General features: G+C 42.2%; 1 protein-coding gene across 4 annotated transcripts in view; it reads left to right on the top strand.

The window, feature by feature from the left end:
• Positions 1-26484, top strand: part of Npr3 (natriuretic peptide receptor 3) — a 71924-nt gene extending 45440 nt beyond the window's left edge. For 3 of the 4 annotated variants that reach the window (XM_040757622.1, XM_040757623.1, XM_040757620.1), the window contains exons 4-8: positions 8899-9034; positions 15457-15551; positions 18299-18434; positions 20104-20191; positions 21167-26484. In XM_040757622.1, the coding sequence (XP_040613556.1) occupies positions 8899-9034; positions 15457-15551; positions 18299-18434; positions 20104-20191; positions 21167-21278 (567 nt within the window). In that variant the 3' untranslated portion in view covers positions 21279-26484. The remainder of the gene's footprint in view (positions 1-8898; positions 9035-15456; positions 15552-18298; positions 18435-20103; positions 20192-21166) is intronic. The other variant, XM_040757621.1, reaches the window with a different exon arrangement.
• Positions 26485-27492: the final 1008 nt, after the last annotated feature.

The following is a 27492-nucleotide window of genomic DNA, read 5'->3' as shown; positions in this document are numbered from 1 at the left end:
TGACCTGTCTGTTGATGCAGGCTGCCTGTTTAAAAAGATTGTTTCTTTTTGCTCCTGGCCTGAAAAGCTGTTCTTAAGTATTCTGGGTGTAAGTCAGATGTCTCTTTAATGGATATTTTGTTTCAGTCTTTCACTTGCTCTTTGGTAATGTTAATTTTTAAGCATTTATTTATCTATTCATTGTGTGGGGACAAGTTCATATGTGTGATTCCTGGCATGCATGTGCTCTAGGGTTTGTGTGGTGGTCAAAGGACAACCTCCTCCAGTCTTGCCCTACCGTTGTCCAAAGCAGGGTCATTTATTGGGTCATTGCTGTGTCCTCTAGTCTGTCTAATGTCGTAGATCCTGGAGATTCTCCTGTCTCTGCCTCCTTGCTGTAGGAATGCTGGGAGTATAGGCATGTACATCTGTATTCCATGGGCTCTGGGGATCTGAACTCAGGTCCTCACATATGTGTGACAATCACATTAATACCAAGTCATCTCCGAAGACCTATTTTTTATTTTTAATGAAAGCATATTTGAATGTTCAGTGATTTAACAAAAAATTGCCAGCTCCAAAATCACAATGATATTCCATTTTCTTTTGGAGCTGATAAAAGTTTTAGCTAGCATGCATATGCATATGTCTATGATTCTTCTCAAATGAGTTTTTGTATTTGCTGTGATTTGAGAGTCAAATTTTAGTTGTTCCCATTTTTTTGTCCTACCATGTACTGAAAAGACTTTTTTTCCCTGTTGAGTTGCTCAGATGTTTTAGTCAAACTCAGATGACTCTGTGTGTGTGTGTGAATTTTAGATTGCTTACTTCGTTCTATTGATCTTTACACAAATCTCACATTGTAGGCATATGGTAATAATACAGCATGCCCCAAAGTTGCCTATAATTCTTTAACTTCATTTATACATAACTTCCAAAATGTACAACCGTGAGCTTTTCATGAAGGCAGTGATAATTGATTTAGTGTTACTATTTTGGTAGCAAACTTGATGGAAAAGATGTCTTAAATAAAAATTTTGCTTCCTAATTCACTGATTGAACTTGCTAACTTTAAGTATGAGCCTCCCTCTGTTGGCTTGGAAGTCCCTCCCTTAAGGGGTGGAGCCGACATTACAGCAATCTCAACTAACAATGTGTAAAAAAGGCCTTTGAACAGCGGCAACACAATGCCATTTATTGCGTTTATCACAAGAGAGGCCCTCAAATTCTTACTTCAAAACCATTTATTCTGTGTCTGTTCTGATTTAAGGTGGGATCTCATTGTGTTCCCCAGACTGGCCTCAAGCATGTGAGCTTTAGCAGTCCTGGGGCTCAGCCTCCGGAGTCCCAGGGACTTTGGGTGCAAGCCCTCTGCCTGCTTTAAACTCACATTAAACAGCACTGTAACAAGCACTGTAGTTTCTTCCCTTAGTTTGCAGAACATCGGTATTAGCAAGCGACCAAGAAAGTGGCATGCTAGAGCCAGGCGTAAGTGAGAGTAGCAGGAAGTGACAGGCGACAGTGGTGTCAACTCAAGAGAACACAGTTTCTGTAGCTTTTGCTGGCCATCAGACTGAGGAAAAGAAACACGCTTGTGATATGGTTTGTGTAGTCTGTCGCTGTGCAGTGCCTATGTACACACCCGTGCAAATATGCAAAAGAGACTGATGAGTGAAGCAGCCCAAATTCGTGCTTAGTGTAGTTGCAGAAGAAAGGAGGGTTTGGCTGGCCAGAGAAGGTTTCAGCAAGAACAATGTAAGTGGATCACAGAAGATAGATGGATCTATGAGTGTCCTGGGAGGAAAGAGAAGACATGCTTAAGGAAAATAACAGAACTTAGTAAAGGTACTATTTGCCAAGAGATGGGCATGGGGGAGCGGTTTAGGAAAAACAGTAAACAATGCCAAGGTGGTATAATTGTAGGCTGGAAGGGGTGAAGGAGGGACAGGTCACTATAACCATTGGAAAAACCTCCTGTGGTATTTTTTTGAAGACAGCTGGCCATGGCACCTCAACCTTCACATGGTACCTGTTGTTTAAACCTGTCTTCACCCATCTGAATGCCCTCCTTTGAAAAGGACACAGATCATGGATTCTATATAGTATATAGGTGAGATATCAAGGCTAAGGAAAGATACCACTCACTTTCTCATCTGAAAGCTAGTGACAATTATGCCATTATGAATATTCCTTTTCAAATAAGCTTTCCAGTAATATTGGTGATGGCATAAATGTATAAAGTGTGTGTGTGTGTGTGTGATACATTTAAAGGACAAACATATCAGATGATGTAATTCCCCATGTGAACATTGGAAGTGCATTAAAGGTCATCGCCACTTATGCTCTGTGTCTCCCACCTCCCAGTGTGGCGCCCCGGAGTCCCATTCATTGCTCTTCTTCAGGAGAGCCTGAGGTTTCCTTGCTAGTGTTTGCTCAGGTCAGTGACTTCCACATGCCAGTCCTGGCTCCCAGGCTGAGTCAACACTGTCATTGCAGTCATTATGAGTGATGAGTGGGGACATAATCTTATGATCTTACAAAGACATATTTTTCCTAAACCATTCTGTTCTAGGTACTGAGTGAGAAGAAACCCTCCTGCTGCCTACAGGCAGGGCTGGGCTGCAAGATCAAAGTCACTTGAAAGTTCATAGCATTGATACAAGGGTATAGTTAAACTCAGCATGGAGACAGTTATCTGGGAATCTCAGGGGGGAAATCCTATGCAAAGGAAGTTATACCTTCAGTTTACCATGCTGGATACAACAGCAAAATTTGCTATACCTAGAGACATAGGTGGGGACCTTAGCTCCACTGTTGATAAGACATCTAAACTTCAAGAAGCTATACACATTATTTTCTCAGACTTTATGAAAGGTAAGGTGTGCAATGTTTAGCTTAACTTCCCCCACAGCTGAAATAAGTCAGAAAGTGATCAAGGGTGAATTCTGTGAAGACAGGACTGGTACAGAAGAGTAGGGCATCAGTTAGTAAATGTGAGAGCGGGGAGAGTGTGGTAGCCCTTGGAAAATGGCACTTTCTACTGTTGCCAGGTTACAGACTTTCAGTGTTATGACTTAAAGGGAAATTGAATGAAAATCGGTAATACATAGAGTATGTTTGTGTGGTGTGTGTATGCATGGAGGTAAATGTGTGCTTGCATATATGTATACATGTATATAGAAGCCCTAAGTTCACACCAGGAAGATGTCCTTAGTAGCTCCCTACCTTATTCATTGAGGCAGAGCTTGCCAAAACAGCAAGTGCAGCTAACTTGCCAGGGATACTGCTTCCTTCTTCTGAGCACTAGGCTTACAGGTGAGCTACCATGCTCACCCGGCATCCATGTGAGTTCTATAGAACCAAACGCCAGTCCTCATGCTTCACAGTGAGCACTTTATCCACTGCGTTGTCTTCCCATCCCTCGGTGACATACTTATGAAATAAAAAGTGCATAGAAAAGTATAAAGTATAAAGAAGTGATGTGTTAAGTGTTTCTCAAATGTAGAATTATTGTTGACTTTTGACCCACCCACATAACATTCCCAAGCTACTCCTGCTGTCTGTTGCATAAGTGGCACATGGAAATTGGACAGGACCCACTTTCAAGGTCTTACTATAATATGCATTTGACAAGGTGATGCTGTCCTTGTTAGTTACAAAGTGGGAAGAACAGTCCATGGCTCATCTCTAACTTGCTGTCCTTCAAAATTCCACTTTCCCCTATGTGATCTTCAGCTGCAAGAGAGGTTAGGAAGCATGTCTTGTTTCTTTTCAGAGAAATTAACACCCACAGCTTTCCTCATTTGCATTGGGAACCATTGTGGTAAGGAAGATAGAACCACCGTATGACATGCTTGAGTTCGTGTTAATACCTCAAGCAAAACTGCAGGACAGTCTATCTTGGCACTCCCCTTAGGGAGCCTTCTTCCAGCAGCAGCCTCCACCTGAGAGCTTTGTAGGTTTTCTTGGTGTCCAGGTACTCTGTAGGCTCCTCCAACCCCAGACATGGTTTCTCTGTGTGTAGCAGGAGCATTGGCTGTCCTGGAACTTGCACCGAAGATCAGGCTGGCCTCGAACTCACAGAGACCCACCTACCTCTGCCTTCCAAGTGCTGGGATTAAAGACATGCACCACCCCTGCCCAGCTCAGTCACTCCGTGTTTTACTGGCCTCTCTCATGATACATAGCACTTGAAGCAGGCTGCATGCTTTACTCACTCACAAGCATGAGGGAATTCACCTAGATATGAATTTGCCTCCCCAGGGAGAAATGGGGGAAGATACTGTGCAGTGTAACAGAGGGAGCCATGCTGTGAATGCCAAGCCTATCTATGCTCATTTGAAAAAAGGGCAAATATGATTATTTTTATCTGGCTCTGTCCATGAGAGAATGTGGCTAGCAGAACTGGCAGAGAAGAGGTCTTGTCATGACGTCCATGTGTATACGTGGGATTGTGATTCTGTCTGGTGGGGATTGTGAACTGCTATGTTTTCTCAATCCAACTTGTTCATTATCTAGCTTGGGAGTGGCTGCATTTAGGAACTGAAGTGATGCTAGGGAGGATTTTCTGGCTAAAAGGATGCTATGATGGTGGGTTTTGATTGTCAGCTCAAGGAGATCTGGAATCTCTGAGGAGGCAAGCTTCTGGGCACACCTGTGAGAGATTAGTCAAATTAGTCAAGCCTCTGGATGTGCCTGTAAGGTGTTACCTGATTGAGTTGGGAGAAGCCACACTAAAGGAGAGTGTCTACTTCCCTGGGCTTGGGCACTGGGTTACATCTAGAGGAAGAAGCCAGTTGAACACATGCAATGTGACTAGCTGCCTTAAGTGGCTGCTATCAGGGCACGGCCTGGATGATGAACTGATCCCTTAAACTCTGAGGTGAAATAAATCCCTCAGCTGCTTTTGTCAGGGTATTTAAGTAACTAAAACAGACAATGAACACCCACACAAGTTGCTTAGGTAAGGGAATCCCATTTCCTAGGATTGGTCACAACAGTGTAATGTGTCACAACCAGGGCCTTGAGGTTCAAGTATTGTTCTGTCCAGAGACAGGGAGGCAGACCAAGTGACCTGGTTCCTTCTAGTCTGGAGGTCCAAAGGAAAGTGTTCCTAATACAACTTGATACTGTCCCCCCCTCATTTTTCTCCTTAATTTACACTTCCAATTTACAGTGGTTGTAATGTGCTAACGGGTTTCCCTCCCACCAGGGGAAAAAAAAACACGTGTGAGAGTGAGAATTTTCTCCTTGAGAAAAGATAGTACTGGGGTTTTGCTTCTGACTCAAGGGCCTATGAGGTAGGTGTGATGAAACCTCCTCCACAGGCCAGGGTGCCACTGCTTCAGCCGGGTCAGCAGCCTCCTCTGAAGGGAGAGGGAGACACTCAGCCACTTTGAGAGGACAGGAGGTGACTGTTGTGATCCACTTGCAAATCAAGGTAGTAGGAGATTTCAGACGAGGGTTTCTGCCCAGAGCCTGTCTGTCCTGTTTTTGCATCAAACTTGTTAGGACAAAAGCAACCCAAGTTCATCCTTCTTGGGCAGACAATTGTTCTTCCTACTGAATGTGGATAGGAGAGGACACATCAAGAAGGAAGGAGTGGGAAGGGCCAGTTAGAGCGTGGTGGTTGGTTGCATGGCCAGTTATCTGAAAGGCCAACATGAGTATGGTGTCCCTGAGTGAGGATTTAGAGAGAAGGATAGGAGGAAGACTATGAAGGAGGAGGAAGAAGAGGAGGAGGAGGAGCACCATGATGACGATAACGACCAAGTAAGAAGGGCAAGGCCCAGGAACTTGTCATATTTTAAACAGGGATGCCCTAGGTGCCCCAGGAACATGCATTTACAGAGCATGGTATGCAAGAACAAAATTCAGGAAGACTGAGCAAAGCAATTGTCCCCTTCTTTCCAGTATTTATTACTCTAATAATTTCATGCATATATTTAATGTATTTTGGTCATTCTCACATCTCTTGTTGCCCCCTATAATTTCTCATCCATGGCAGCTAAACTCCCCCTTTACCCAATAAGTTCCTTTTCTAGTTCCACATCTTTTAAAATTGTAACCCACTAAATATCATTAAGATGACTTTCACGAGCATGGGTGGGGCATTATTTACTGGGACATGGGCAACTTGACAGGGGCTGTGCCACTGGAGAAAATGACTCCTTCTTCTGAAGCCAAACATTAGTAGCCGATAGCTTCAGGGAAGCATGGGAAACCTAGTGCTTCTTTAAGGCACCCACATCCCCCACGTTCCACAACTATGATTCCATGACTTTTCCCTCTAGCAAGATAGTTTCTATAAAGTTATAAAAGAGAAGATATACTTGTGGAGGAAAAATGATCATGTCTTGAGAATTAAATTTAACAGCCTAAGTCTGCTTATTAAAATTCATCAGCATGCATGCTTTCTCAGATCATGATGACTTCATGGTCTAAGTGAAGAATTTGTATTCCTTTTGAAAATTTGATTAGCATATTCAAGGCAGCTGAAAATAATTTTTGACTGGTAGATGTTATTTCTATAGCATTCTTTGCCTAAGAAAATAGTGTCTCTGAGACTTAAAATTGACAGCTAAGAGTAAAAACCAACATCTGCCCAAGGCTTTCATGGTCTCTGGAACTTTCTTAGGTGTTTGGATACTCTAATTCATTTAATCCCCAGAAAAATCTTTGTAAGGTGATCCAATGCTATGGCAAGTCATTTACTTTACAAATGAGGAATTGGGAGACTGAGAGACTGAGTGAGGTGTCTGGGTTAGGAGTAGACTGTGGATCCAACTAGTTGTTAACTACAAGATCTCTGTGAACTTGAACCTGTCCTATATTCCACCTCTCCCCAAGGGTCAGTGGGGTAGAACAGCTTGGATAGGTGCTGTTCTAGTAGGCATCATTATAAGAGATATGCCTGGGGCACCAGAGTGTGAACAAGGAGTCCTACTTTCCATCAAGTATAAAATAGGTCAATAAGATAGGTCACTTATTAGATGTTGCTATTTGGATTTGGAATTTGAAGTTATTTACATTTCTCAATCATAGAAAAATGATAGCAGTCTCAGGAGGAAGGTACTGTCATTTCTTTCATTTTCTAGATGAGGAATTGAAGACCCAGAAGGAGGTAGGAACACAGCTAGAAAAGGAAGAATTAGAGCAGCCCAGGCTCTGGGCTTTGGAAAATCTGAAATACTTATTCCTACAGTACAAAACAGGACTCAGTGGGGGTTAGGATGAGGACAAATGAAACAGGGTGTTGAGTGTGCCCTCTAGACAGGTGACACCATTTGTGAGTGTGTCTTTGAACTGGGACACACCATTTATGAATATGTCCTTGAGTCTGGCTATACAGAAGGTCAGTGGAGGTGCCCTTCTGGGCTGGCAGTTTCTCACACAAGCAACTTCCTGTGTCCTCTGAGGAATCTCTGCTCCTCCTGTAATCTTAGCTTTCTGCCATTAACTCAGACTCTTGATAAAAGGTTATATTTTGTGCCTTCTATATAGAGTTTGTTAATTACCCAGTGTTTTAAGATGGTATTTTCTCATCCCACCCCATTTATGTTATAATGGTATAAATGTGGGAGCAGGACCTACCCAAATGGATTTATAGTCTTTCTAAGGAGGAAATAATTTAAGTCAAGTGATCAAATGTCTACTAAGGACAGTCCAAGTTCCCCAGAAAGCATTCTTGATCTCAGAGGTCTGAGTTTCTGCTGGCTGTTTCCATGTGGCCTTGTCCCTCTTGTTGCAGCCCAGTAGGACAGTTGTTTTTAATGTAGTAATGGTTAGGATGTGCCTTTACAACATTGTTCTAGCCATAGTGTTTTCTCTAGCTTTCTGCTCTTCCAAACATCCGTTCATTTTCAGAATTCAGTTCAACGTTTGCCATCACCATTGAGTTTCTCTTTATCACCCTTCCCCAGATTATAATATGAAAGGCTCCATTTTATGTCTTTTTACTATATCCTGAATAGTATTCTAGTACAGTACTGGGAAATCATATGGTCCATAAACTAGTTATTGAATATGCTGTGGTACCATATGAGTCTTGCAAAAGGTCTCGTAGAACCCTCGAAGAAGGTTTTACACCATATTCATAGGTACAGATGAAAACTCAACATAATGAAGAAACTTCCCTGTGTTTAATGGATAGTGTTTGCATTTATGAAACTAAGTTTATGGAGAGCAAGGATACCTTTTCTGAGACAGAAATCAAACAAAATGTATCAACATTCAAGACTGTATTCATTTCTGTCTTTGGAGCTTGGGAGAGGGCAGAAAGACAGACTGAGGTGTTATTGCCAATACAGGAGAAAACGCTGTGTCCATTCTTTTTATCTTTGGTATGTGTTGGCAGTTGATAACAGTTTTGTTGAGCACAAACAAATGGATACCTACATTTCTGTTTTGTTTTGATATCTTGAAACAAGGTCTTACCATGTAGTGTAGGCTGGCCTCAAACTCTTGACTTCTGTGCTTCAACTTGCTCAGTTACTACCGTACTGTTTATGTGTCTTACACTCAGAATGTAAAGAGATCATATGGGCAGTGGTAGAGCAGACTTCTCTAGGGAGTTGGACTCACGCTGAGTTGAGGCTGATGGAAGATGTGGGCAGAAGGGTAATTGCACAAAAAGAGGGTTGAAGTTCCTGGGATAATTAACCTGGACAGCAGAATGCTTTCTTTGATGTCTGCAATGCATGTTTGCTCTATAAATTCTCAAGTCAGGAAGGGTTTTTCCTATTTAGTCAGTGCCAGGAAAACATGATAAGATTCTTGTTAGTTACTTTTGACAGCTCTGACCACTTCCTTCATTGATCTCATACCTAAAGGATTAGATTGGAGCATTTTGCTTGCTTGTATCTTTGATGAACATAAACCATCAGGTTCTCAGGCTCACTCAATGGGTTTCCTTTGCAGGTGAACATGTTTGTTGAAGGGTTCCATGATGCCATCCTCCTCTATGTCCTGGCTTTACATGAAGTACTAAGAGCTGGCTACAGCAAGAAGGATGGGGGGAAAATCATCCAGCAGACCTGGAACAGGACCTTTGAAGGTAGGGATTCGGTTTCCATGGCAGCAGCACTGTGGCTAAGTGAACCACTGCTTCTGTGGTTGCTACTTGCTGCAACAAAGACCCTTTCTAGAGACTTGCTTTTTCCAGTTTTAATGTATGGAGAATAAGCCAACTCGCTTCACAGGCTTGTAAAAATAATATCAAACAATGCAATGCATGTAAATGGCGCTGAGCAGATTCTACTTTATTAGGAACTATCTTGCTCCTGGCTTATTTAGATAACACTTATACTAGTGTGTGTGTGTGTGTGTGTGTGTGTGTGTGTGTGTGTGTGTGTGTGTGTGTGTAGGCTAGAACTTCATGTCAGGTTTTATTGTTCTCTGACTTAGTTTTTGAAGCAGTCTCTCACTGAATCTGGAGCTCACTGTTTTGGCTAGATTGGCTGTGCAGCAAGCCTCCGAGACCTACCTGTTTCTACGTCTGCTAGCATGAGGATTACAGATGTGAATGGCTGTGCCCAACTTTTCACATGGGCATGAGAGTCAGAACTTGGGTCATCACACATGGGCAGTGAGCACTTTACCCATAGAGCCATTACCCCTGCTCTGTGCACTTAAAAAAACACACACACACTTAACGTAAGTGTATTCGCCCAAGAACAATGGGTGTGGAAGATCTGCTGTCAGGCTTAAAAGTGTGTACAACCCCATGTTTGGACCATGTTGGCTTTAGTGAAATGCAGATGTTAGCTCTCGTATCCAACCTGGTGGTTAGAGGTGGTTAGCAGGCCCAGGCCCTCCGTTTTTTTTGACTTTCAAAGTAGTGAATATTAGTTCCTGCTTAACAAACAAACAAAACCAAACAAACAGACAAAAACAGGAACATGTAAAACTGACAACAACAACCTACATCGACCTTGAAAAATGGGACTACTCTTGGCTAGAAAGTTTAAACAATCTCCTTTCTCCAATGCAATCACTGTTCTAGATGACTCCAGAAGTGTGTTATGCTTTCTGATAGCACATAATATATACCACTCGAAACTTTTATAAACCAGATCTCGTTGTGAACACCAGTTTTCATTTTAGTTCCATTTATATTTCACTTTTTGGTATGAGCACTCATAGATCTAACCTAACCTATTTTAAAATGAGAGTTAAATGTGATTCCGCAACATAATTTCCTTAATTCTTTTTGCTTGTTTTGAGGTAGGGTCTTACTATGTAGTCCTGGCTGACCTGGAACTTGCTTATATAGACTAGACTGGCCTTAGACATGAGGCACTCCTACCTCAGCCTCCTCAGTACTTGGGTTACAGGCCACCCTCCCCCATTTCTAATTTACCTTTGTTTGGAGGATACTTCAGTTAGTTACAGTTTTCCTTATTCTGCAGTGTGGTGTCATAGGCACTTGCACACCTTGATGGAGTTTTGTGACTATTTCTTTCAGAGAACATCCCTAATGGTGAGGGATTTGGGTCTCAAAGTATCTTGGTGCTTTACAAAGTGCATCAAATGTTGCCAAACTTCCTTTTCTTTTAATAGGCTCTGTTGATTCAATCGCCACCGAATGGCTTCTTTTTTAAAATTTTGTGATTATAATTACATTTCTTCTTTTCCTTTCTTCCCTCCAAACCCTCGTATGTACTCCCTCCTCCTCTCCTTCACATTCATGGCCTCTTTCATTTTTCACTAATTGTTATTACATGCATATGTGTATATATATGTACATATTTGTGCATACAGATATATATTTCTAAATATAACCTGTTCAGTCAGTACAATGTTACTTGTAAGTATGTTTTCAGGACTGACTATTTTGCCAAACATCTTATAGAAAATTTGGCTAATCTATATTTTTTTGTCAAGAGTGCATATAGGAGCAGTGGTTTCCTCTTATCTCACCAACACTCCAAACTGGCATGAGCTGGTTCCTAGAATAAGCTCATCTAATACATCCAACAGGCATCTGTGATATGCCAGGCACTGTTCAAGGAGCCTGGGATGAAGCAGAGAGCAAAAGATGTTGCCCATAATCAGTTTGTCTTATTTGCAAATGTGCGTGTATAGGAACAGGCAATAAACACCCCTCCCCCACTCCAGGGGCTGTAAAACGAAGCAGAGTGGGGAGACAGAACGTGGTGGGTAAGAGAAGTCAAGGAAAGGCTGTGAACATGGCATCTGATTGGGACCTGAGGGCGACAGAAGTCATTTTGTTTAGGAGACAATGGCACAGAGGAGGTAGCAATTGCATTGTCGTCTGGATGTATGTGGTAGAAGGTTGTCCCCTGAGAAGCTTGGAGGTATATGTGGCTGACATCTGAATATATGGGACAGTGTCATAGGACCCAAAGCTCAAGATGCAGCGGGGCCAGACCCATGGTCCTGGAAACCCACTGAAACAGAAAGCCACTTTAGTTTCCATGGAGATGGTATGCCTCACTGGTGCTCTGTAGTGCCTAACCTGCAGCATGCTGGGGAGCATCTTCTGATAACCATCAACACAGAGTGCAGACTGGGGAGACAGGAGGCAGGAGCCTGCATCCTCTGTAAGGAGGCTGTGTCAGTTCTGCTTCCCGTCAGCTTGTCCTGGGAGCCCTTTAGTGGACTGGAGAATGCCTATACTTACTTGTAATCTCATGGGTGAAACTTTTCAAAGACATGAACAAAGCCAAGTCTAGATTTGAGAGTGGAGCACAGGATGGTCCCCTCTACGTTCAGTGGCCTCAGCTTGTCCTCAGATATTACTAGGAAAGGGCAGTAGGGTGGAGTGGAGCTCCAGCTAGGGTTGTCTGGGTAGCAGCTATGGTAGCTACTGGTAAGTTTCTTTTCTCTATGGTGGTCTCAGTGAATGCCATGTTTCACTCTGAACAAGAGTGACAGCTTTCATTTTAGAAAAGTAGTTGCCTGGGGGTGAAGACACTCCCTCGATGCGCTCATTTTGCCTCTTCCTGCTTCAGCTGAGGGGCAGGAGTCAAATAGGGCAATTCAGGGGGCATATTAGGACAAAGTTAAGTTTCCCAGAACTTATGCACAACACACCAAGAAACTGGTGTGTGGGGACACAACCTTGGTCAGGCACATCCCATTCTTAGCTATTACTCACTGCATGGTGTGGTCATTTGTTCTTGGTCTTCTGACAGTGGGACAGGAGCCAGAGTTGGGGACACTGAAAGACACCACTGGGCAAAGTGGTTGAGAGAAGGGTAGGTGCCCACAATGGCTGGGATATAGTTCTTTTTAGAGCTAAGACAGGTGCCAAGTTTTCTTATATGCCATCTTGATGGTTCCATTTGAGGGCCAGGTCTACACAGTCAGTATGCACCAAGAGGAGAAAGAGTTGTATAGTTGAGTCTGAAATTAGAATCTTGTGTGTCCAAAATGTAAAGATTGATGCCAAGGTGAGCTTGGATTTGAATGACTCAGAGAGCCTATTTATTGGCTGAGCAGCAGTCCATTTGAAGGCAGCCCCTCAAAGAACTCTAAGGTGGATGTGTGAAGAAAAACTCAAGCCTTCCTAACATTAAAAACACTTTTAATTTTAGTGGTTTCTGTAAGTGACCATTAAGTTGTCAGGAGAAAAAAATACCCTGGATGTTGTTTGACAAAATTGGGTTTTATTGCCGGGAAACCTATGATCAACTCTCAAGACTTTCAATACATGGTTCAAAAAGAAGCCATGTTTCCTCTGTGTGAGAGGTCAGAGGGACAAAGTAAACAGGACTGTGTGTGGCTCAGGACACAGGCTCCACTCTAGGCAAATGGAAGCCGGGTTGGAGAGAATCATTGCTGATATGAAGGAAAATTCTGCTGTCACCCTAACAAGTTCACCTTCTGCTTGATACCCTTAGGTGAAGTCTCACTTTGCAAAGCAGCCACCCCAAGAGTTCTCACCCCATTTCTTGACAGAACTGCAATCACTTAAAGGTGTAATGAGGCATTGGATTACTAGGGCCACTGCATCTTATAAAACACTTTGCAAAGCACTGAGCAGGACAGAGCTTCCCAAACACCTCTGGACAGAATGACCAGATAGCCACATGTTTAGAGAACAGATGTATATGTATATGTATATATGTATATGTATATGCCCACATATACATATATGTATGTGTATATGCACATATACACATATATGTATATGTATATGCATACACACATTTACATTTATATGTATGTACTAAATGTATATGACTTGAAGTTTTATAGGCTCCCAAGGATGCAAAAGTTTGTGATACGTGCATCCTTTGTAACCTGACTGTATTAAGAAGTCAAAAAAATGAAGATGAATGGTAACTCCATTCTGTTTCCAGCAAAGTAACCCAAAGTCTGGAAAAATAAGTGGACCTTCAAACCACAGCCCAAAGAACAGTAAACCCAAATGCCTACCCTCTCCAAGCCACACAAGAGGATGGAACTTTCCCTTGGGATGCTCCTCAGTAGACACTCATTTTCCTGGGGCAGTCACTACTTCTGGGGAAGGCCCAATTAAGAACAGTAAAGAATTCTCCCACAAAGAGAACAAATGACTTGTGTTAATTAGAACATGGCTGGTGCACACATCCTGCTGCTTAGTGAATGAAGATGCAAATACAGATGGTGTAACGTCAGCCATTGCTCTCTGGTGGCCTTTTGGGTGTTTAGGTGCTGTGAGCACCCATCATCGCTGGTCAAGGTGGGTGGGCCCTCTGTGCTCTGGCTGCTCTGTTCCAGCCTCATGTCTCACTGACTTTGTTCGTGAGCATGAACCGTTTTTATTAGGAGCTTCCCAGTTCTCTGGTTCTTTTATGTCTTAGGGTCTTTGTAAATTATACCAGGTCAGTAACTTACACTTCTTGATAGTGGTTTGAATCATAGGTTTCTGCCTGTGTGCTAGTATAGAGATTTTTGTAATCCCATAATCCCGGCCTTTTTTTTGTTAACTTGTGCTGAGTGGTCCTTTGAGTGGTGGAACATGGTCAAGTGCCTTCTATGATAACTCAAGCACAGTAATGATAATGATAACTTTAAAATAGCACATTCCATCCTCAAATCTGAAGCTCAAAATGCCCCCACACTTGAATAGTTTGTGTGTCAAAATGACACCACAAATTAAAAAAAAAGAAACTTCCTAATAATGGAAATTTATCTTATGCAAAAAATTGCTGCCCAAAATACCGCATTAAGATTACCTTCTGGCCATGCATCATAGTGTATATGAAATGAAAGAATCTTGTGCTTAGACTTGCATCCTGTCCCCAAGATGTCTTATTATATGCATGCAGATATTAAAAAATTTGAAAACATCTGAAATCTGCAACACGTCTGGCCCCAAGTACGTTGGCTGAGGGCTACCCAGCCTGTGAGAATAATAATGATAGCCGTAGTGACACTGTAGAGGAAAGAGCTGGTGTTGCTTAAATATCTGTTGGAGATGTCTCACGTGTCTTATCTCATGTGCTTATCTCCACGGCCTCCTGGTAGGAACATGAGCTTATGCCTGTTTATGCTAGTTGTAGAGGCTGAGGTTCAGAGGACTAATGCCTTGGCCAAGGTTGCAGAGGTTATGGAAAGACAAAACTGCAATTCAGTATTCTGATTCTTTAAGAAAAAAAAGAAAAAGAAAACCAATCCAAAATTACATTAAAAATTTCAAAAAATTATTCTCTGTCTCTGTCTCTGTCTCTCTGTGTATGTGTGTGTGTGTGTGTGTGTGTGTGTGTGTGTGTGTGTGTGTGTGAAAATCAGAGGACAACTTTTGGGAGTCAGTTTGCTCCTTCTACTACATGGGTCCCAGAGATCAAACCTATGGCCTATGCAAGCATCTTCACCTACTACTCTGGCCCCAACCAGCTTATTCTAATGGGAAAAGCTGAATCCTCAGTCCAGGGCCCTCCTTGAGCAGAGAGTCTGTCTGCTCTAACTTAACCTTTGCTGCAGAACTAAGTCAGCACCCAGGAATCTTCCGCATAATGTTTGAATACGCGATGAATGAACACACACTGGGCAATGAAGAAGTGCTCTCTAGATATTGGCTCTGGGGACCCACCAACCAGACTTCCTGCTCTCCCATGTATGAAGCATGCTCACTGAATCCTGGCCAGCCTGATTTTGCTTAGGAGTTGTCCAATGACCACATGAACCTATGTAGGATAAGACATCTTCTCTGCTACTTTTCAGAAAAAAATTTCTAGAATAAGCACACTGCCTTGAGCATTAGCCTTAATCTGTTTTTTTTTAAAACTATTCCCCAAAGATCCTTTCTGTCTTTTTCTTTTCTTTTTTAAATGGAGAAATGTTAAGAATTTAGGAATGCAGACACAGATGAAATTACAATGTCTTTCCAAATGCCAACAAAAATGCTTCCAGACTGATGTGATTCCCTGTGGCATAAATTTGTTTTAAAAAATCCCATCAATTCCTTTTCTTGGCAGGCAGAGGTACCGTAAGTAACTAACACAGAGTTCTTTACCTCTTCCGTAGGTATTGCCGGGCAGGTGTCCATAGATGCCAACGGGGATCGGTATGGGGACTTCTCCGTGGTTGCCATGACTGACATTGAAGCAGGCACCCAGGAGGTGAGTAAAGGAAAATTCTTCATTGGTCATTCTTGCAAGTAGGCACTCTTAGAGTGTACTTTTCCTAGTGTTCAAATAAAAATGAGCCTTCCATGAAGGAAAATCTCACTGTTGATTGAGGGGACAGGCAGAAGGCAGGATATACAGCCATGTGTGTTCTTGGTAGAGAACTGTCAAGTGTCACTCCTTAGCCATGTGTAATAGGGGCATCAGTCCACAGAGGAAGTGTGACTTACCTGCCTCTAGCATTTCCAGATTTTTTCCTTAGTGGTTGGTACAGATTTTCAAAAGATAGAGTTTCAGGACAGAGAGGTCTATCCTGGACTGAAGATGAGTCTGTGACAGTCACCAGGGGCAAGGGTTCCCTGCTTCAGTTTCTTCAGCTACAACATGGGAATCATGCTATTTTCCTTGCTGGTTTCATAACGTCATTAGAACCATATGAAATGAAATCTAGGAAAGTAACATGTGACCTGTAATTGACAGGTAAAGAGAAAGAAATAGGTATTACATAAATATTCAGCAGATAATGGTGACTGCCCTGTTTCCTTGCAAGGCCACTACTCTTTTTTTTTTAAACTTACTTTTTATTTATTCTTTGTGTCTTTCACATCATGTATATAGATTCCATTCATCTTTTCATTCCTTCATATTCATCTGCTGCCCTTGCACCCCACCCCAGTAAAATAAAATAAAAAAAATAAAATTTAAGAGAAAAAAAGAATCTGATTATGGAAGCTGTAGCATGACCTAGTGAGTCACACAGTATACCCTTTTGTCCATATATCTTTACTTGCAAGTGTACATTGCAAAGAGGCTGGTCTGAGGCCTCTGGATTATGCTACATCATCAATACTGGGACCTCACTGGGGTTCCTCTTGGATATTCTGTGCCATGGAGGTCCTGAAGCTTTTGATCTGTAGGATGTGTCCCTTTATGTCATAGATGGGGTGCTTGTTGGGGTGGGTCGACTCGTAACTCTGGTTCTGGGCTTGGGTGGTTGCAGGTTTGGTCAGTACACCAATCCCCCCTCCCCATCCTCACCACCAGGGTGAGCTCTCAGGCATTGCTCCAGCTAGTTTATCCTATGCAGCAATAAGCAAGGGGTGGAGTCAGTTCTCCTGCTTTCAGGCTCTCAGGATAGGCTTATTCACACCTACACATTCAGGGTCAGGCAAGGTGCACAGACCACTCTCCCAATTGCTGCAGCTGGTGAGGAGCAGATGCAGCTTTTCCATTCTAATAAAGGTCACTACTCTTGTTGCCTTTTTGGGTACTGACATAGGTTTTTCCTCTCTGTGGGATGTGCTTAGCCTTTATGGAGGGGAGAGGGAGCTGGAGCCCTTTCGCTGTGTTCACAGAATGGTTTCAGATCTCTCCCTTCCTGGGTCTTGTCTGCAGTCTAGCTTCCTCCTCTGACAGTCCATCTCATCCCATTGTGAGGCTGTAGTGTGCAGAGCACTTGGGATCTGCTCAGCACATAGCAGCCACTGTCATGGTTCATGAGAGCCTAGAATCGTTTTGACCCTGAGCAGATACAGCCTGTGAGAGCCTGCTGTAGCTCAGTCAGGAGGGAGGAGAAATGTCACAGGCCACCCAGGAGCCACAAGTTTGTGCCCAGACAAAAGAGGGGGATCCCTGGAAGCTTTGTGTGAGGAGGCACTGCCAGATAGTCTCATGTGACTGATATAATCGTCATTTCACTGGAGCATGACCCTGCAATTACATCAGGAATGAATGATGATTTTTTTCAGGGGTCTAGGGTGACAGCTGAAACAGAGATCAATCTGATAATGGCAGAGTACAAGGAGTGAACACATTAGAGACAAATGTGACCCCTAAGGACAGGGCACTAACCAAAAGAGCAGAAAGTTCTTCAAAGACCCAATTTTTAAATTGCATTTATTTATTTGCTTGTTTAGTGTGTGTGTGTGTGTGTGTGTGTGTGTGTGTGTGTGTGTGTGTGTGTGTGTGTGTAGGTCAGAGGACAATTTGTAGGAGTTGGTTATTTCATTCATTCCAACATGTTGGTCCTGGGTATCAAATCCAAGTCTTAAGGCCTGGTGACAAGGGCCTTTACCTCCAAAGTCATCTTTCTGTCACTCTAAATTATATTCTTTAGTGTTATAATTATCTGTCAATCTAACCAAGGAGTGTAGGGTTGGGTACCTGTCACATACTTAACGTAAGTATGCATGCAGCAGCATTGGCTCTGTCACACACCCCTGAGGGAAGTGGGTTTACACATGACTGACAGTGTGGGCTGGTCTGTGGCTGAAGGCCAGACAGGGCTCTATGGGATGAGCCAGGAAAAAGCTGTCAATTCGTGAGATTGTAGACTATTGTTTCATAGGGAAATGAAAATCCCACCCTCCCCACTATGCAGCAACAAATGATGAATACCAAGGGACAACATTGGTGGGGTATAGCCTCCATTACAGACAGACCTCAGGTGGCACTGTCTTTGTCGTGTCCACACCTTTCCACACCTACATGACCCTGATTCCTTCCCACCCCGAGGAGCCGCTGTGACAGTTTGTGTACACAACAGGGGAGCCTCCTTCCCATTTCTCATGCTTTTCTGACGCTCTTGCTGTCACTTCCTGCAGGTGGTGATATGTAGAGGCACCCTGTGTAGATCAGGCTGTGTTTTGGGAAGCAAATGCAAGCCTATGAGCTTATGCCTCCTTTGGGAACATGTACCTTTGGCCTTTCATTTTGTACGTCTGACTTTTGCCTTTCTGTAGGTTATTGGTGATTACTTTGGAAAAGAAGGCCGGTTCAAAATGCGATCCAATGTCAAATATCCTTGGGGCCCTTTGAAACTGAGAATAGACGAAACCAGAATTGCGGAGCATACCAATAGCTCTCCTTGCAAATCATGTAAGTTCAGAGACTTAATTTACTGTTCCTCCTCTTCTTTGATCCCGGGTTCATATGAGTCTGACACATGTTGCTCTCAAGGACTCATGTCCTGAAGTGCCCATGTCTTTTTCTGATGCCTTCAAACGCATGGGAACAACTTACATGTCCACCCCTCCTCCATTACCAGAGGTGTCCATCTTTCTTCCCTTTATTCTTTTCTTCCAAATGGTAGAATATTCTGCCTGGATTTATATCTCTTTATACAATCTGTTAGTTATTAGAGGTTTCCATTTCAAGAAAAAAGTAAAAATATTATTAACTGTTTTCCATTCATCTACTGTTACAAACCTCATTATTGATTTTAAAGTTTACAGTTGATCTCCAAATCCTCAGGATGGAATGGGCAATGCTCTTAAACACCTGGTAGCTTACAAAGTGGCAAATAAGTATTGAACATATTATTTACAGCCAGTTTATGGATGCAGACAGGGAAGCAAGTGTATCTTCCTCAGAGATAGGAACATTTTTTGAGGTGATTGTCTTTGAGGGGCTTTGGTAATCATGAGGAAGAACAAGTGATATCAATCTTGCAGGCCAGTTAGTGATTTTCGGTGAATACATGAATGGTCATTATGTCTCAGGAACGTCTTTCAATGATGAGGAGTTTATATCCATGCAATGGTTATGAGAAAGAATTAATGGAGACATGTGTTGACTACATAGTCTCTCACTTTTCTTCTTGCCTGTTTGGGGACCCTAGGAGAGTTCCTTCAAGTCACCAATCCTCATTTTTCTCAGACATAAAGTGAAATGTACCCAGCTTTGATCTGAGGAGCTGATGAGACAGTGCCCTTTAGGCTTACTCTAAACTCTGCAAGGAGAGGAGCTGTTGATTTTTTCTAGACCTGAGTTCCCGATGAGAAGGACTGATCGGTTTACATTTCACAAGCTATGTAGGACATTTTGAGATGGAACTCTGGCTTTGGTGAGAGAACGTCTAAAAGCAGAATACTGACCCAATACAATTTTCCTCAAATCTTCTAACACTTTGAAGTGTCACCATCCACCTGTGAGAAACAGAAGAGCTGGGTCAGCGCCTTTGCCCACCCAGGACTCTTTCTTTGACTCTGAACTCAAAAAGAGTATGGACGTGTCTGAAATCTTGAGTTTCTAGCCTCATCAAACCCTTCTTGAATCTGTTGTTTCTTTCTCTGTCCATCATTCCTTCCAACCTTCCCTCCCTCCCTACTGCTCTTTCTCTCCTTCTTTCTCTCCCTTCTTCTTCCCTGTTACAGATCTTACTATGTAGCTCAGGCTGGCCTCAAACTTGAGATCTTCCTGCCTCATCTTCACAAATGCTAGGATGACTGCCACTTGTCCCAGGGTCAACTCAGAACTTGTTTTGCTACTGTTCTCTTCACTGTCATGTGACAGTGCATATATTTAGTGCTTTCTGAAAAGCATATACCAAACAAGGAAGACAGTCTAGGACTTCTCATAATACACACACACACACACACACACACACACACACACACACACGCACGCACACACACGCACGCACGCATGCACACATCAAAGAAAGGAAGTTTTGTTTCAACTGGGAGATGAACGATGAACACAAATCAAAGTATTTTTACTTATTTCTTTCCAAATGAGCTCTGATTAGTGATGTTTCTTTTTCAAGCAGGTGGCCTAGAAGAATCAGCAGTGACAGGAATCGTGGTGGGGGCCCTACTTGGTGCTGGTTTGTTAATGGCCTTCTACTTTTTCAGGTAGGGACCATTCATGAAGTTAAAATTCACTTTGCTTTTTTTGTCTTCATCTCCTGTCTTTGCATAATGCTCCCTGTGATTTGCCCATACCCTTCTTTCCAAGAAAAAGGACGACGGTTAAACTAGCAAAGCCATTCTTGGGTGCAATCTTGGGTATGGTGGTCATCTTGGGTTATGAGTTTCTATTGTACTCTTGCCACCATGGACCAGAGAGTTTCTGAGATCTCTGGATCACAGATATGTTTATGAGAGTCCCTTCTACCTACTAAATGTAAACATGGAGAGGAAATATGGACCAAGGACGAACCTCTCCTCAGACATCCTTCAATTCAGAAATAAGTGACCATGTTCACCTTGAACAGCTGGAGAGAGTTCATAGTGATCTCTGATCCAGGCTACAATGTGTTCCGTATTTGGAGAAGTCACATGTTTAGCTGTTGTGACTCAACGTCAAGGCTCGTAAACTGGTAATATGTACATGTGTTCAAGGTTTTGGTCGTTTGCTGCAGTGGTGGTGGTCCATTCTTTAGTAATCTCATGGCTTATTTGTAAGGTTTCTTCAATTTCACATGGAAATGTAAGTCTGGGTGTATGTGGCTCTTTGTGGGAACAATCGTGTTCCTGTTCCTTTGGTCACAGTACCAAAGATCTTTATCGGGGGGCAGGGAGGCATATTCTGGGAGTTAAGCAGAGCTTCTGGGGCAGAATAGATAAGGCTGAACCCACAGGCTCCCGGGGAAGAAGGGGAAGGCTTGTTCTATGGTATTTCAGAAAGCAGGCCAATTTTCTTCCTTGAATAAAGGACATGATGCCTCGGGGCACACTACTTTAATCTCTGACCAGGGTTTCATATGTGTCGCTTCTAATTTATCAAACCTAACCCAGATGTCCCTAGAAGGCATTCTTGTAAGAGGAGCCATAGTGTTTTATTGTCCAGTGAGGTTTTATTATTGCATTTGTTCTGCTTTTACCCAGGAAGAAATACAGAATAACCATTGAGAGGCGAAATCAGCAAGAAGAAAGGAACATTGGGAAACATCGGGAACTACGCGAAGACTCCATCAGATCTCACTTTTCAGTGGCTTAAAGCCCCCTCTCTCTTTGTCTGCTTGAGAGATAGATGGAAGGAAGGACATCAGTGGGACAGAAAGGGCATTTGTGGAGAATTCTTTGTTTTACGCAGTAGTCATTTCACTTTAAATTTCCTTTAGAAGCTCAGGAATGATTATTAATCACTATCTGCCTCCAGGCCATTCATCTCATGGCAAATATATACAGATATGACGCCATTCTATTAGGTGTTCTGACTGTGGGAAGGGCATAGGATTAGATTTATGTTTTGAGTATCTGGCGTCTCCATATCTTGATGGCTTTGGGGGCCTTTCACACAAGGATATAAAAATGTGGCTTTTCTGAAAGGAAATGTTTTGTAGCTAGAATAAAACACTTTTTACAAGTAGAATATTCTTGGAAAGAATTTAACACCCAATAAGAGGACAATGGAATGAAAACAATCTCAAGGCTGAGAATGCAGGTTTCCCCTCTCTGGAGCCAGTGGACAAGTTTGTGGTAGGCAAGGGCTGTGTCCAGTGTCTATGTTCAGGTCTGACTTCATATCTCCAGAAAGCATCCTCCCTGTCTCTTTCAGTGTCTCCAAAAAGCTACTCTGGAAAATTGTAAATATTAATGAGCTAGGAGGATTTATATAGGAAAAGCAAGTCTAAAATGTTTCTTTTATGATGTAAAAAAAAGCCCTACTTCACGCTAACATTTTATTTTTAAGTATTTTAATCTTATATTTTGGTATTAGAAATGTGTCTATTTTTTCATTTTGAAGATTAAATTTCACTTATATTTTAAAAGCATGGAGGAAGTGTGTGACAAATCCATGGTGGTGAAGGGATGGCCTCTCTTTCTCTGCTGTCCACTTTCCCTTGGCTGTGGCCAGATACTCACTGCTGCTCTGACCACAGACATCTAGAAATAGATTCAGTTTACAAACTCTACAGGGATACATTGATGTTAAGCCATTTTTCATTTTTAATTGTTTTAAATACTGGAGGTCTCCATCCCTTCTAAGTATGGCCAAATGATTCACTTCAAAACTGAGAGATGGAAGTCAGTAGAGTTAAGCAGAGGTGACACAGAAATGCAAACCTTTCCCTCAAGAAGAAACGGGGTGAGAATTTGACAGTGAAGCACAGAAATGATACATTAAAAGGTATGCAATTTATCAAAATGTGGCTAAAAGAGGGAATGTTGATATCTGCCGTGTCTCCTGATCCCCACAGAATTTTGCAGCCAACACGAATCACCCACAGGGCATTAGAATAGTGCATTGTGGGTAGGACTGAGTCAACTTTAGCTGGGTATCCAATTTGCAATCAGTTCAGTGTACTGACTGAGGTTTAAATTTGGGTTCCCACTTCATTGTTTTGGGGACAGAACAAGGATACTGTCCTGTAATTATGCTTTTCTTGGTAACATTTAAGTATCTGAAGCACAGTTTAAAGAGGAGAAATAGCATAATTCCTTGGAGGCCATATTCACTCAGGTTAACAGAAGAGGAAAGTCTAGCGAACACAGAAAGTTCTGGAAGCTGTCTCATGCTTGTATCCCTGGGAAGGGCTACATCACATCTGATTGCATCCCACTTGAGTCAAAGTGAATGGGCTGTTTCTGTGTGAGATACACTTCTTTTTTATGGTTCAGAAAATGGGATGCAAAACCATGTAATAAAAGGATTAGCCATGGACAACGGGAGAAACTACACCGTGGTTCTGCACTGGGGCTATTAAAGGAAAAGTGTCCGACTTCAAAAAGAGTGAAAAAGTAGGTGAGAAAGGTAAATTTCAAAATTCTAATGAAGGAGGAGAGTTTGTGATATAGAAGTCAGGAAAGCAGTAGTAGCTGACGGTTGGAAACTCACATAACTAAAACAGAGCACACAGATCGCAACCACTTCAGTTCTCTAAACAAGAGAGCTGATCTCCCTCTTCTACGTTTCAATCATCTTTTCCATACATTTCAGAGATACTCAGTTTCTAATGTTTTGTTTTTGAACCTGCATGTTAATTACAGGAAGGTGATGTTGGGGAAAGTTCTCTACTTGACTATATTCTTTGATGTAAATATTTCAACCTTTCTTGAATTTATACAGTGGCCCATTAATGGCAGCAAATATCTTTTGTTTTTGCCTCAGCTTAGAGGAACTGTTACAAGTTTAATAGCTCATTCCCAGGTAAGGTGTTAAAGATGAGAAAGGAGTTAGCCTTGTTAAAAAAAAAGCAGGATGACTTAAGACATCTCTGGAGTATGGAGTCATTTCTAGTATTATTAAGGTCATTTACATGTCTGCTGTGTAGTTTTTCTTTCTTAAACATCTTCACATGGTTAGGCAAGGTCTTTAATTTCAGTACTTGAGAAGCAGAGTAGGTAAATATTTGTGAGTTTAGGACCAGCCTGGTCTACATAGTGAGTTTCAGGTCAGCTGTATTTACACAGTGAGACCCTGTCTCAGAAAAATAAATCTTCACATGAGTTGCCCAAACTACTTTAAGTTTTGAAAACACCACTAAGCTGGCAAACCTTTGCTGAGAGTATAGATGTCAGTTCTGTGGTAGCTCTGGGTTAAGAACTCTTAAATTCCTAACTGCTGAGCAACAGCTTTGACAACTAGTCATTCATAATCTGCCAGTAGCCAACTATTATATAACAAACTAAATGGGGCTTTAGTTCTTAAGCCAGTCTATACATTTTTACTCTTAAATCCAATTATTAAAGTTTCAAAGGGGGGTATTTTACTAGTATTTTTCTCATCTAGTCAAATACAAGTTCATACACAAATTAAAATAAGCACATAGTTACTGTGTTGGAAATAAACACACATTTTATAGCCAACATTATTGTCTTAGATTTGGGAGAGAAGACAAACTCAGAAATAAAACTTTCTGTGTGTGTGGAGCTGTGTCTCTTCCACCCAAACAGAGGTGTTACAAGGAATCCCTTCAGCACTATATTGCTCTTAAGAACCACTGGTGTGTCTTTTCCTGAACCACAGATATAGTTCCACAGGCCTTAAAATAGTTCTCTACATCTCAGGACTCATGGGGAGAGGGAGAATCCAATGGAATGGGAGCAGATGCCCCCCTTTCCTTCTCCCATGAGTGAAAAGCTTTGGAATACCAAGTCACTTCCCCTGCTCACAGGCTTCCTGTGCCTTACTGAAGACACATGCACCTTTTCTGTCCCTAACTTACCTCCTTCCTTCTGGTTGGGACAGATTGTAGGGATGTAAGAGGGCAGTGGGAAGTGAAAAGGGAGGCCTTGTGTATCTCAGACATACAGTGAGTGCTTTCCAAAGCCTTTCCAGTGGCACCATTGTTTTCTGGAAGCTGAGCTACTTGTGCAGTTCTTTTTACACACACACACACACACACACACACACACACACACACACAGGCGCATGCAAGAAAGAACAGTGTTTACAAAAAAGAATAGTGTTTATAAATTGGAAAAATACTAGTGCCTATGTTTCTTGACACACAAAGAACTCAGATCCCTAACAGATGCAGCTTGGAAGGCAAATGCCAATTTGAAACTTGGTCCCTCTACCTACATGTCATGGATTTTGTTTAGTTCCATCTTGTGGTTCAGGACTTCAGAAGGAAGCTGATAATGAGCTGAATTTCTCATTCAGTGGAACAAAAGGAAACTGTCTAGAAACACAGAGTACTTTATGGACAGCATAGACATAGAGAGAATGAGTTGGTGGCACCAGAGAGACCGGTCTCTCTTCCAGTTGGTCTTTAGGACTGAAGAATAATGAACACTTCTGACCATCTGCAATAGCCAGTCTCAACAAGGAGCATTGAACATGCCCAGTGAGAAGAATCAGGAGCTTATTTCTCCCAAGGCGATAGAGAGAAGAGCTTTGCAGCTGACACTGTCTCTACGGCCTTTCTTTCCAGAGCCCCACCTAGCATCCATCACGGCTCCATAGATGTGTCAGCACCTTTCCCATGCAGGTGGGAGCTTGAGAGGAGGCCTCCACACTCACTCAGAGAAAAAGACAAAATAGCACTGGCTGTGAGGAGGTAACTGACTTCTAACCAGAAGTCTTACAGTAACTTGGCCACACATGGCCTTGGACAGTTCAAGTCTGAGATTTTCATATACACTAGTGAGTCTTAGCTTTGGTTCTCAGCGTGCTGATTTTTCAAATGTCTCCTGCAGACCTATATGGTGAAAGTAACTCTCAAAAGATGCTGGCTTGGATGTTGTTCAAATCTCTTTTTAATCACTAATGTTAACTTGTCCCAAACCCAGAAAGTGCATTCTGAACCAGCTGATGTTGGTGTTTATGCTTTAAGTCACTTCAAACACAATGAAAAGGATTTCAGTGAGAGCTGAATCTTGGATGTAAAAATTCACATATTACAAAAACTCTTAAGTGTGTCAGGTCTGAGATGATTCTTAGCAGAGAGATTTGAACAAATAGACCTTGGAGTTAATAGAAAAAGTTACATTTCTTTGATTCATATTTAAAGACATAAATTTATATGCACAGGAACAAAGGGTCCATTTACCAAGCATGAATCCCAACAGGCTGCCAAATTCATTTTTATTTTCTAGAATAAAGCTGTCGTAGTATATAACTATTATTGGATAGAGCAGAATTTATTTGTACAAAGCAAGAAGAAAATGTGGGGTTTGACATGGAGTACCTTATTCATGATTCAGTGCTTGTGTCTGAAAATGTTCAATGTTGTATAGCAGATAAGTCATCAGTGAAGTGCCCTCAACAGGTCAGACGTGCTGTGGTTCTAAGAATCAGAACTTTGTCCCCTTTGCATAGCTGAAACAAGGGGGTCATGAGCTAGGCATTGCAGAGCGTCAATCCTGGAGCCCATGTCTTTTGAGCCATATTGTAAATGGATAATTTAAATACAGGACTACCAAATAAATACAAACCTACCGTGAATCTGGTAGAAAAGTCAAAGCTGCACTTGCTACATACAACTTGATATTCTAATGTAAGTAGAGCTATCTGCATATAATGTGATTTAATTTATTGTCATTTTGTGTAGAAAGTGAGAATTGATGACTGTGGATATAGCCCTGTTTTGTATAATATATTTTATTTCTGGTGCAAAACTGGTCACTTAAACAATCTACTTCATTTGGTGTTTGGACATAAACGTCTGTGTTCTTGTAAACGTTTCTATTAAGCAAGAATACCGTGTATTCCAAATATAACAATATATTCTCATTAAAAATATACTCTACAGAAACAGTTGCCTCTCTATAATTTGACTGAGAATTTTCTAGTCTCTTGAATAAGCTGAAGTAAAAGGCCAATTAGTGGAAATGAAGGATTATAATATTTGGATGACATTCATGAGAGAACTCAAGAATTTCTGTCCCACAAAAGGAAACTCATAGAGATAATATGCCATCACAATGAGTCCCAACCCCTGAATACATAGTCTTAGCAGGAACAGGAAGAAAGGCGGCTTGGAGAACAACCACTCTTTTTGAATCTGTGCATCTTGAGACACTATGTTCTCCAGTTGATGTCAGTAGCTCATGTTATTATGGCCATCACCCACTTTGTAGAGTCCTTCAGTCCTATTGTTCAAAGGGCTCTTAGGCTCCTGTGTACCAGCAGAGTGACCAGTCTGCAGTATCTCTAGAGTCATCTCATCTGAAAAAGGCTATCTCCCTCTCTGGGAAGTGACCATAGTGATGGGTATGGCTGGAAAGTGTCCCCTCGGTCCTGATAACATGATCAGTGAGGTCCCTGAATGATGCCACAGACGCTACTTACACTGGGAGTGTTGTACTTACATTGAGGAGATGTTGCAGCAGATGCCGGTTGCAGTGAGGCAGCATGGAAAGGCATTGTAAGAGTGAAGGGCAAGGTTCTCTGGGAAACAGTTATTAATTCCTGTTACTTTCTCATTCATCTTAGGGACCATGGATTCTTGGACACTTTCCCTCTATCCCTATCAGTCAGTCTCCTCTAAACATCATATGCACCCAGCAAATTCTGACAGGCAAGGATGCCTTTTTGGGACCATGGCAGTATCAAGTGTGGGCACGGGTTTTAGGCTAAATTGGTTGTTGGTTGGCCACTCCCATAACCAATCTCTAGGCCACCCTTACTGCAGCACATTCCACAGGCAGGACAGACTATAGGTTGAAAGGTTTGTGGCTGGGGTGGTGTCCCAGTCCTTCCACTTGAAATCTTGCCTGGCCACAGGAGATGGTCAGTTCAGGCTACGTATCTGCTATTGCTA

Source organism: Mesocricetus auratus, unplaced genomic scaffold (genome assembly GCF_017639785.1).
Source record: "Mesocricetus auratus isolate SY011 unplaced genomic scaffold, BCM_Maur_2.0 Super-Scaffold_100015, whole genome shotgun sequence".
In the NCBI taxonomy this organism is placed as follows: domain Eukaryota; kingdom Metazoa; phylum Chordata; class Mammalia; order Rodentia; family Cricetidae; genus Mesocricetus; species Mesocricetus auratus.
Note: the sequence above shows the minus strand (reverse complement) of the source record. Positions and strands in the feature narration are given on the sequence as shown.